General features: G+C 40.5%; 1 protein-coding gene across 1 annotated transcript in view; it reads left to right on the plus strand.

Moving 5' to 3' along the window:
- atg16l1 (ATG16 autophagy related 16-like 1 (S. cerevisiae)) overlaps positions 1-12,049 on the plus strand; it is a 37,762-nt gene extending 25,713 nt beyond the window's left edge. The window contains exons 13-18 of the mRNA XM_072255672.1: positions 2,741-2,861; positions 4,109-4,214; positions 4,651-4,800; positions 6,338-6,385; positions 6,851-6,952; positions 8,016-12,049. Of these exons, the coding sequence (XP_072111773.1) occupies positions 2,741-2,861; positions 4,109-4,214; positions 4,651-4,800; positions 6,338-6,385; positions 6,851-6,952; positions 8,016-8,109 (621 nt within the window). The 3' untranslated portion in view covers positions 8,110-12,049. The remainder of the gene's footprint in view (positions 1-2,740; positions 2,862-4,108; positions 4,215-4,650; positions 4,801-6,337; positions 6,386-6,850; positions 6,953-8,015) is intronic.
- The last annotated feature ends 368 nt before the right edge of the window (positions 12,050-12,417 follow it).

The following is a 12,417-nucleotide window of genomic DNA, read 5'->3' on the forward strand; positions in this document are numbered from 1 at the left end:
AAGACCAGCAACTCCAGCAAATTATTTTCTCACAAGAACTCTCAATTCCCTTTTAAAGACCATTGAGCATTTCTGTTTCCATCATGCCAACAAATGGAGATACTCACGGGCTTGGATATGTAACTGGCATGACTGTATGGATACTGCAGTTGGGGTTGGCTCCTGGAAGACAAAAATGAACCTTCATAGTTTGGGACTGATCTCTTAAAATAGCAGGAAATATAAAATGCGTAGAATTAGGTTCAAAGTAAAGTAACAGCAACCCTGAGATTCATTTTCTTACGGGCATTCACAGTAAATACAAAGAAACGCAATAGAATCAATGAAAAACGGCATACAACAAGACAAATACCAATGTGCAAAAGACAACACAAACTGTACAAATAAAAAAACAATAATAAGTTGTAGAGTCCTTGAAAGTGAGTCTGTACGTTGTGGGAACAGTTCCTTGTTGGGGAGATGAAGTTGTTCCCTCTGGTTCAAGAGCCTGATGATGGTGGTGTGCGTCCTAAGGCTCCTTTTACCACCTTCCTGATGATGACAAGAAGAGAGCATGGCCTGGATGGTAGGGGCCCTTTGATGGATGCTGCTTTCCTGCAACAGTGCTCCTTGCAGATGTGCTCAGTGGTGGGGAGGACTTTACCTGTGATGGACTGGGCCACATCATTACTATTTGTATGATTTTCCATTCAAGAGCATTGGTGTTCCCATACCAGGCTGTGATGCAGCCAGTCAGTATACTCTCCTCCACATATCTATAGAAATTTGTCCAAGTTTAACTTTGTAGATGTCATGCGGAATTCTTACAGACTGCTGAGGAAGAAGAGGTGCTGCTGTGCCGCCTCTAATGGCACTTGCGTGGTCAATCCAGGGTAGATCCTCTGAAATGATAACGCTGATCCCCTGATGAGGATTGCCTTATCGACCTCCAGTTTCCTCCTGTAGTCAATAATCAGCTTTTTTGTTTTGATGATATTGGAAGTTTGTTGTAGCGGCACTACTCCGCCAGGTTTTCAATCTCCCTCTTGTATGCTGATTTATTTTGCCTTGGTCTGATGCATAACCCTCGGTATCCCATGCTCCAGTTGTGTGGTTTGGATGGTGGCATACCACTGACATCACAGTGAGGAGGCTGCAGCCCTCAAATTGCCCTGAAGATTTGATAGCCAGCCAAAAGCTTTGAATACTTTTTAATTGTCTTTGAAATTCAGAGACATTTGAAAACTGAAGTAAATTTGAAACTAATATCTAAACAGCAAAAACACTTGAAATCATTAATTTAAAAAGAAGCAACATGATTTTACCTTCACTTTCCAATCCATAGGTCTAAAATTCCCAGTGAAATCATCGGGGCCCTGGATCAGATCCTCCAGCAAATCTGTGCCAGTGCAATGCTGGGGAATCTCAGCATGATTGGATTCTGCCTCTGGACTCCATGGCGAGTCCTGTCCAGAATCTGTGAGTAAACTGGAGCTTCTGCCTTTGACAGTGAATTCATGATATTCTGGACAAGGTCATTTTTTTTTATCAATCTACAATTATTCCACTGAGAATCACTGGTATTAGTTATTGTGATATATCCCATAATTTTGACATGACGCAGATCTTGCTGTGAAAATGATACAGGATACTATTTTACATGAGACTTTATGGATGTGTAATAGTGACTCGCATATGGCACTGCTTATAAGTCAGGCAATATCCTGTTTTATAGAACAGGAGCATTAAATTATTGAGAACATATTGTTCTCCTTGTGTCATTATGATTTAAAAATGAATCTATGGATTTATGTCTCATTTAGTTGAGATTTACATGTGACTTGCCTTTCACTGATGATCTTCAGAAGTTGCTATTGCATGTGTTAAATTTTCGTTCATGGCCAGTGGCATTTTAATTGGATTCTGGATTATTGCTACTCACTATTTTCTGTCCATTAAAGAAGAAACTTTAACATTCAGAGTTGTTCCATTTAGTAGAACTGGCCCTGGTGGGAAATTTACTTTTCTTCCATGAGCCAGTGTTTGACTGTGAGGTCACAACAGTGCATGAAGATACGATGGCAATCAGTCTTGTTAAGAAAGTGAGAGACTCTCACAGTCGTATCACATCCGTCTTGATCAAAACTTACATTGAAACTGAGGCTGGGAGCACCGTATGGGGGTAAATCTACAGCTGACATGGGAGTCCTTGAAAGGCCAGCTAGTTAGTTCAAGTGCATACATCCCAAAGCCGACAACACAAATGAAAAGGATGATAAAGTGTACGCTTCTATCTATCAGCACACCGAGTACAGAAGTTTAAAAATATATATATATATATTGCAGCTATATAAAACTCTGGTTAAAGCTTATTTGTAGTATTACATGCAGTTCTGGTCACCACACTGTTGGAAGGATTTGAAGGGAGGAAGTTGAAAGTATATTTAAGATGGGGTTTTTTTTGCAGTGTGGTAGGTACCTGGAACACGCATCCTGTGAAAGTGGTGGAAGCAGATATAATGATATTGATTAAGGGGTGCTTAGACAGATACATGAACAGTTGAGGGATGAAGGGATGCAGGTAGATGTGAATAGTTAGCGTGGCGTTATGCTCAGTGCAGACAGGTAGGCCAATAGACCTGTTCCTGTGCTATACTTTTCTATGTTCTTAAAATTATAAGAACATAGATTCTCAACAAAAGGTTTTGTTTCTTTATCATGTACAGAAGTTGATGTGCTTCCTTGTTCTTTTCCATAACAGCACACATTAACAGGACACAGTGGGAAGGTGCTATCTGCGAAGTTCCTTCTGGACAATGCACGTATAGTGTCGGGCAGCCATGATCGAACTCTCAAGCTGTGGGATTTGAGCCGCAAGATCTGTAAGTAAGGGCAATATGAAGGGCATAAAACAGTAGGAGGCCTTTTCTTCACAGAACCTTCCCCAGACCAAGACACGATCTAATCTGAAATTGGCATAAGTAGTTCATTTCAGCAGCTGGATGACTAAGTGATGAATCAAAAGAGCCACATATCATAGAATTCTGTCTCACACCCTATCCTCATTGGGCCTAAAATGTCCACACTGACCATTGGGCATCTATCCATGTTAATCCCATTTTTTTTTAAGCACTCGGCCTGTGGCCTTCTATGTCCAGGCAGATCAAGTGCTTGTCTAGACACTAAAATGCTGTCAGTCCCTCTGCTTCCATCACTTTCTCCAGCAATGTATTCTCAACACTCCCTATGAGACAAAGGTTCTCCTCAAGCTTTCATATCCCACCCCATATTTATTAATTAGAGGCCAAAGATGAGTTAGAGAAAAAATTGAATAGAATAGCATTTGTTTCTAGACTGGTAATCCAGAGTCTTAGATTAATCATGTGGCAGCATGAGTTTAAGTATCACCTTGGCCATCTGAGATTTTAAATTCATCTCATTAAATAATCTGAAATTTAAGTAACATTTAGCATCAAACTGTTGCACTTCTGAATATCTAGTTTTGTTCTACAGGAAGGGGATCTGCTGCCCTTACCCTGCCTAGTTTATGTGACTCTAGGCTTACATTACTAAGGTTGATTCTGCTACCCTCTGGTATGGTTCAGCAAAAACTCTAATGCCAGAGGAATCAGTGCTGAGAAATGCTGATCTTGCCATCTATAATCACATTTTGTTGAAATGCAAGTCATGGTTATTAGAGCATTACTAAAAAAGGGAGAGACAACTCAGAACTAGAAGGACATAAAATGAAATTTACAGTACTATTTCAAAAATGTATTGAGAGAAAAACCTCAGTTCTTTAAAATAGGGCCTAACCTTTGTCAAAGCCTGCATGTGTGGTTAAGAATTTCTATTCAAATTTCTGATTTGCATTTTCATTTTGCGAAGGCTGCTATAACTTGAAGTATTGACTAAAAACTGATATGACTTTTTATCCACTCCCATCCCTGATACCCGAGCTTAGACAACAACTCGCAGATCAGTGATTGCCATTTGTTTATCTGCAGTCAGTAGGGGCCAGGTGAACAACATATAGTGCAGTAAGGATAATAGTTGGTGCAGAGCAGTTAAGCCCTGTGTTTAGGGTTTATATCCAACCTGGTTATTTAGTGTTGATCCTCTTTTTCAGGTATAAAAACTGTGTTTGCTGGCTCCAGCTGCAATGATATTGTTTGCACTGAGCAGTGTGTTATGAGTGGGCACTTTGACAAGAAGATTCGCTTCTGGGATATCAGGTGAGATGGCTGTGATGTCCAGGATCACATTACTTGAAGGGCTGTTTATTTTGGGGAAATTTCAGGGAAATGTCATTACAGATCCTTGAGTTACAGAGCTATTGAACCCTCAAAGAATTTGTTTTTGCCACCAAATATAAAAGCAAGGTAACTGGTTTGAGCTTGCAGCAAAGAAAGGCATAAATGAGTGGAGCATATTGCTCACAAATTAATGTTTTTGGATATTAGAATTCAGAAAACTCCCAGTGGAGATTTCCACACATATTTAAAGGAATGTGCAACTGAAATGTAGATTTGAGATGGGTGAAGCAGTTTTCTACACAATAGAGAACATCATACAGGCTTCACAAGCTCTGGACGTCTCTAAATTTTTGGATGTGCATTAAATTAAAATGATTATTTATGTGCATGGTACTATTTTGCATCTTTGCCCCAGGACGGAGAGTATTGTGCGAGAGTTAGAACTGCAGGGTCGTATCACTGCGCTTGATCTTAGCCCAGACCACACGGAACTGCTGACCTGCTCCAGAGATGACATACTAAAGATCATTGATCTGCGTACAAATGTGACCAGACAGTCATTCAGGTAATCGTATGGGGCTGCTTTCATTGGTATCTGTCATCCTGTTTACATTTAAAACTGCATGCATATGCATACCTAAACATTTATCTATACAATACCATACTGTGCAGTTATCTTAAGCACATGCACAGGGTGCATAAGACTTTTGCATAGTATGGTATTTGTCAACGTGAAGCGGAGAGCGAGTTGTAAATCTGGCAGGAGCAGAGGATGTTGCGAATGGCGAGGGTGAAGCACCACGGGAGAGGTATAGGGCAGGTGACAGAGGAGAAGTGGCAAGGGCATGGGGTGATGCAGGTACAGACACCCAGCCCGGAGACACCAGGCAAGGTCATTTAACTCTAACCAATTGGTTTATCGATCATTACAGAAAGTCTCTCTGGTGCTTCCCACTCCCTCCCCTCTCCCTTCTCCTTTTTTCAGCCACGATTCCCCCTCTCCCTGCTCCCTACACACACTCAGTCCACAATAGAGACCCATATCAGAATCAGGTTTATCATCATCATATTTGTGCCATGTCAGATGATGTGGGTGATCATGGTCTTCCACTTGTCTTTAATCTGAGAACTTCTAATAAGCCCTTCAAAACTTTTACCTGTCCATCCCTTGATGTAAGTCATGAATGTCATGAGCTGTCAATCACGACTTTTTCTTCCATTAATTTTTCCGTCACTACAAGATGTTTGAGCTTCTCTCTCTTCAATGCATGTCCCAGAAATTCCAGCTGCCATTTCCTGATTGATATCAGTTCTTTTATTCTGACTTTTTGCAACACTTCCTTGTCTTCCCCTGATACCTTCATCAATTCTCAAAAATCACATTTTTGTAGCTTCGAGTTGCCCTCATTTTGTCTAACATTGTGTTACTGTGGAATGAAGGTAGCACCACTCAGGTTTCTCATCACTCACAATTGTCATGTTTTGTTCTGTAGCATTCTAGTGCAGTATGTAAAATTACTACAATACGATGCAGAAGTCTTGGGCATTCTAGCTATGTACAGTGCCTATAAAAAAGTATTCACCCCCCACCCCACCCCAGAAATTTTTGTTTTATTGGTTTACAACATTGAATCACAGTGGATTTAATTTGGCTGTTTTGACACTGATCAACAGAAGCAGACTTTTGTGCCAAAGTGAAAGCGGAGCTCTGCAAAGCAATCAGTGTCAAATAGCCGAGTTAAATCCACAGTGATTCAATGTTATAAAACATGAAAACTTCCAAAAGGGATGAATATGTTTTTAGGTGCTGTATATGTGCTCAAGACTCTTGCACGGTACTGTGCAGTCTATTTTCTTCCTCTACATTGAAATTAACATGTAAAGGTGTTCATGTTTTATAATTGCTTCCATCTATTTACATCCAGGAATCTGTACCTGTAGCACTGTTCGTATCTAGGAATTCCTTTCTCTTATCTTGTACAGTCTTGTACCATCTCTTGGTCTCAGCAGTGTCATAGTTTGGTGACTTTCTTGTCTATAAAGTTGATTGTATGTCCTCCCTGTATTTTTATTCTGACTACATTTTTTTTCCCTCTGAACAGTTCACAAGGATTTAAGTGTGGATCAGACTGGACAAGAATAACATTCAGGTAATTCTATATGATCAGTCACTTGTTTGAGAGGTGGAGAAGAAAGTTCTGCAAACGCACCAGGTATATCTGATGGGGCTTTGTCTTCAGTGAGTCAAAACAGATTTAATTGTAGTGGTGCATTCTTTTTTTTTAATTTTCCAATTTTGCAATTCTTTTGGAACTGTGGCTTAACACCTTTCCCACCTCCAGCTATTTTGTTATAATATTTCCCTGCCCCCTTCACCAAAAGGAAAATCCTTCATCACAATGGCTTTAAATCCTTTTTCCAATGATATCAAATGGAGGCCCTCAGTTTTTAAGGCCTTTGGAAAGGAGTTTTCAATGAAAGGGGAAAATAGATGCTACTGCAGCTGAAATTGCATGATGCACTTGTGGTTTTGCCTTAATAGTAAGCTACTATTTGAGATGTATTACTGAGTCGATGGCCCTCTGAAATTATACGTGCATACCTTCTCTCTTCAGTCCAGATGGGAAGTTCGTTGCTGCAGGGTCTTCAGATGGAACTCTCTTTGTGTGGAGTGTCGAATCTGGGAAGGTGGAAAGATCTCTAGGAAAGCATCACAGGTTTGTCATAGAGTAGCTGTTGAGGCTGGACTTTGATTCTTAACTATTGAAGTGAATATTTACTTGAGACCCTTGTTAAAGCTGGAGCAGCTTATAGACTATGCTTGCTGCCTTGTGTATGGCAGGAGGCTATTTGGCCCATAGGATCTGTGCAGGGCTATCCATTGGTGCCAGTCCCACTCCTCATTATAATCCCCCAGCAACTTATTTGTTTGCTATTGTAGCACCTGTTGATTATTTTGCCTCTAATTAAGGGGTAGTGTACAACGGCTATTTAACCTGCATACATGACAAGGAAGGAGACTGAGGCACCTGCAGTCGCAGGGAGATCACTCAAAACCCAAACAGGATCGAAGCCGGCTACTTGGAATTGAGGCACACTGTTGCACCACCGAGCCACCTGTTAACTGCTGCATGACTGTGCTGACTGTTTCCTTGGGTGGTGGCCATGCTCAGTTTCTGAGTGGTTGCTATAAATTCAGTGGTTACAAGAGGCCACTCTATGTCATTTTATTGTGTTGCAGCATCTTCATATTTGCTAGGGATTGATGCCTTTGTTTCATTGCCATTCCTGGTTTTATTCTTTGTATGGACATACTTTTCCATCCTTTCTAAAGACTTTTTTCTTTTTTTTTTTTTGAAACTCAACATAAACCTGCCTGAAGCAACAAACAGAGGACCTGGGGGAAATCAACTGGTTAGGCATTATCTATGCAGGGGAATGAACAGTAACCATTTCAGTCAAGTCCCTTTATCAGAACTGGTTTCACTAGTTGAAGGGTCTTGAACCAAAATGTTAATGTTCGATTTCCCTACATAGATGCTGCCTGGCCCACTGAATTCTTCTTGCTCCTTTGTTGCTCCAGATTTCCTGCATTTTGCAGTCTCTTGTCTCCATAATCTTGCTTAATGCAGAGATTGAAGCCATGGAGCGTAGGTAAACTCGTGTTTGCAGACAAGGTAGAAGGTGGTGATGGTCAGCATGCCATTTTGAGAGAGCTGATAAAGTGCTACACCAAATATCTGACATGTTTTTCTATACTTTTTGTTTTTCTCCATCCAGCTCTTCTATAAATTCAGTGTCATGGTCGCCATCTGGAGAGCACGTGGTCAGTGTGGACAAAGGAAGCCGTGTCGTACTTTGGTCAGAGATCTGAGTTAAAATGACCAGAAGCTGACTAAGTAGTGGCCTTGTACTCTGCACTCCTTCTGGCTGCATGGAGGAGATTGCCCACAACATGCTTGGCATTACAGCACACAACATGGCAGAGTGTGCCTCGCAGAATCTCCCTCTTGTATATCCGGACTGCTGCAAAGGCACTTGGATAATGCACTGTTGGACACTTCTGCTTATACAGTCATTCACAAGAAGCATGCTCTCTGCCTGCTGGGGTAAATCACTTTGTGTAACTTACACAGGGCTTTTACATTACCAGCTGCAGGTTGACTTCAGGACACAAAGCCACCCTTTTCCACCCAAGGTGCCTAGATGTCTTCTCTCTCCACTGCTTCCTTTCTGTTGCAACCATATCAATGACCGGATCTGTTAGCATACTGTATCTACTTTGTGTCCATCCTTCCCTTTCTCCAAACCTGAGTAAAAATACTGATTTTTTTTAATTAATTGGCACACTTGTGAATTGGAACCTCTGAGTGAGGAGCGGTTACAGTTGGCTTGTGCTTTATTGGTGAAATAATGAGATGAATAATTATTGCATAGTGGTGGCAAGGGAAAGATGTTGTGTACTTTGCTTTACTGTGAGGGAGTTGTACACCATGAGCAATATTTTGTGAGAAACTTTCCCTGAAAGAGCAATTTAATTCTGTACCACTAAGAGAACAGGTATTTCTTCTTTATGTATCATTTGTTCTTTGAATTTGAAATTTCTGCATTTGTAGCTTGATTGCACTAAAGTTCCCAATTGTCCTTGGCTGGCGGTGGGTTGCTGCCTTGAATCATGTGATTATTCTCTCATAGTGCTGGTGTGTAAGGGGATGAACATCCTAAATGCTTATCCACAGAAATTTAGAATCTGGTTACAATTGTATGGTCAGTGGACACGTTTGTCCTCTTTAATTTCAGAAAGCCACAACTTGGGACTTGCTGTTTACCCTCTTTATTCATGCCCTGCTGGTTTCCATAATGTATCCAAAATTGGCAATGTTTTCACTAGTAATTTTGCTTTCAGTAGCTCAGTTTCAATGCTCAGTCTAATTTATGCACATTGTTCAGAGGACCAGCTTCTAAGCTTAGCACTTTAAATTCTCTATTGCTAGACCAGTGTTGGGTTTCTTGTTGTAATTGTCTCCTGCTGAGGCAGCGTGCTTTATGCTGTGATACGGATGAAATACCTGAGATGGGTTTCCAGTCTGCATTCCCTAGCTGGTGTTTTAAGAGAAGGGGTTAGAATATAAAAATGATCAACTCTGAGTAAGATAAGCCAGAGTTACAGAAAATGGCCATTATATAGTGACATGCTGGAAAGCGTACTTTTCTTTATATTAAAGAGGTTGGATGCTACATGTAGTGTGGGAGTATCTACCTTGTAATGCACTGCAGCCTCCTGCAGCATTTCTGCCTTTACTTGCCATCTAACCGCACATGCAGATTGAGCACTTTATTAAAGTGACAGAGATCTTTACCACAGCAGGAGCTGATGCTTTCAGAAAATTATATTTAAATATACACTAAAATTCTATACATTAAAATTCTTTAAATTAACTATGTGTTTGGAAATCCCAGTGGTTCAGTATCTGACTCACTGGATAATGATGCCCACACTTGTCTTATAACAGGGCTTGGTGTCCATGGTCAGTTAAGTACAGCAGGTCCAGGTTCCAGTGCTCACTTCAATACATGAAAGCCTGAGATTCCCATTCTCACACTTTTGTCCCTGGTTCCTGCGCTTTCTCTCTTAAATCATTGGGGCCACCAGAGATCTTGTACTGTCGTCAAACATCTGAAAGAAAGTGAATTCAAAGTGTGGAGTATTATTTGGAATGACATTCAATTAGTATGGAAAATCTGCTGGTCTGGCATCACCACCTGAGAGCAGAGCTTTACTGTATATAGATAGCAGTAGACAACTGCATATCGTTTCTACAGTGACCATGCATGGAATACACAGTAAGTACCGGGCAGGAAACTTCAGCAGCATGCATTTTGTTATTTCGTATGACTTGTATTTGGGTCCTTTGAAATGTCTACTTCATACAAGTAGCAGCTTCATAATTAATAGCGTATGCCAAACCGAAGAGGAGCCAACTGTTGGTTGTATTATCAGGCATTGTTTTCACTTTTTGTGTATTTATCACAATTACATTGTGGTTGTAAAATTGCACAAGGATGTGTAAAATGCAAAAACTACTAAACTGCGGCAAACCAATTGGTACAAGAGAATACCTCTTTTGTGATTGAGGATTTGTATCAGACAGATGCTGAAGCTGAGTTGGCAGTCTTGAGAAGGGCCACCTGAGATACAGGTTCAGATTCAGACTGGTCTTGCAATAAGAGTCAGTGTGCCTTGTACGCTGTGGTCTTTAAGTGGCTTCAAAAGCACCTCCAATAATGTGCACCAAATTGACAGTCCAAAAAATGAAGCAGGGGAAACATTTCTTTGCTGTGTGGTTCTCGGTGGGGGGGGGGGGGGCTGCGGTATTAATTTGTTCGTGCCCCTAATTCTTGCTTCACTTGTCCCAACATTATGAAAAGTACTCACTTTGCAGAATAACTCTAACTCATGTAACTGGTATGCAAGGGTTTGTTGTTGTATATTTAAACCAAATTGAGTATCAGTTTGGAATGTTTGATAAAGTGTATTCAGCACCTAATGGGGGAATGCTAATTGCTGGGATTTAACTTTACTGAGTCTGATTCTTTCTGGATGTGAGTTGGAGTTTAAATTTGGAGTAAATTTCTGTCAGTCCTGTATATGTTCCAGCGGAGTGTGTCAGCTGCAGCGTTTCAAGAATGTTTCTGCTGTGTTCACTTTGATAAAAGCCAATAATTCAGCAATGACTTTTCCCTATAAAGCCCCAAATCATAATGAAACCTTTTGACAGCATTTGCCATTTATTGCTCAGGAGGAGTATCTGACTTTTCATCACTAATCATCTTTGACCTTCACTGTTGTGATTGGGAGCTGTCAATGCCTAATGCCAATATCAAACCATGTTAAAGCTCCATAGTTTATAGTTCAATCGTTGTATTCCATTCACAACATTCGCTTCTGTTGAAGGGTAGCCCAGTTAAATTTAAGGATGCGGCAAGTAAATGGAGTGCTTATTATGGACTTGCTGTTGGAGCTCAAAGTTTTGTACTGTTCCTTAAGGGCTACAGGTGAGGCATTCAAATGTCCAGTCCTCTATTTGCTGCTATTGTGCATTGAGAGAGTTTCATTTTGTTGCTGTGCATTGCTCTCTGAACTTGTGGTCAGGGTGGTCACTTGGATCTGGATGGAGAGCAAACAAATGTCTTCTGTCATAGCTGAGCTTACAGATCCTACCCCTTCCGTGGATAGTGTAGTTTTACCAAACATGCTACAGTTGACCCCTGTGTTGTGGTTGTGTGGGTAGTGGAAATTTGCCTTCACAGAACTCGCAAGCCACTACCCAGTAAAACTTATTCCCGCAGAATTTATGTTGAAAAAGTAAATAAATCAACACAATTTATTTCTTAACTCATTTTTGACGTGCACAGATGACACAGATTAACGTAAAAAAAAAATCAGATGGTTTGTTTTCTTGTAATACAATTGAACAAGAGGGAGGGGATCACTTGTGTTTGTAAAATGTTGCACTGACTGCAGACCGATCTGTGCACCTGTTCATATGAAGAGAGTAGCAATGCCAGAGTCTGATCTTTGGTCCGTGTGTGTGTGTACATTTTGTTAAGTGGCATGTTCCAATTACCTCATTTGTATCAATGCTTTAAAAGTGCTCTTCACAGAGTCTTATTTGCACTTTATATTTTTTTTTCTGAAGAGCACTGCATAACAACCTTGTCATTTGGCTGAGGTTTGGCTCCCCCATTGTGGCTGAATCTCGTGTAATCCCACCAATCATTACAGATGTTTTTTTTAATAAAATTATTTTAAAGAATGCACCTTTGTCAAATTCTGAATTGCAATTTCTTTACTGCTATTATTACTTCTCTAAATGTTTCAACAATTTGATAGGTTGTTAAATTTTCCTGCAATGCAACTTTTGTATTTCCCGCTGCCTTTGGTACCTTGTCCTTTTAACGTGATGGTGACAGATAATATTTTCAGGGCAAGGTAGGAAGTGGTGTCAAATCGTAATTCCTGGCAGTTACCCAGTGAGCACTTGTTATATTAAGTGTAGCTGCAAAATTTATCTCTTGTCAATTTTGCTCTTTGAATGCTCAGTCAAACCCAAAGTTACAACTGATGCATCAATATATCTTGTGCAACTTTAGAAGAGTCTCAACCCGGAATGTCGACTGT

This window comes from Mobula birostris, chromosome 4 (assembly GCF_030028105.1).
Source record: "Mobula birostris isolate sMobBir1 chromosome 4, sMobBir1.hap1, whole genome shotgun sequence".
In the NCBI taxonomy this organism is placed as follows: Eukaryota; Metazoa; Chordata; class Chondrichthyes; order Myliobatiformes; family Myliobatidae; genus Mobula; species Mobula birostris.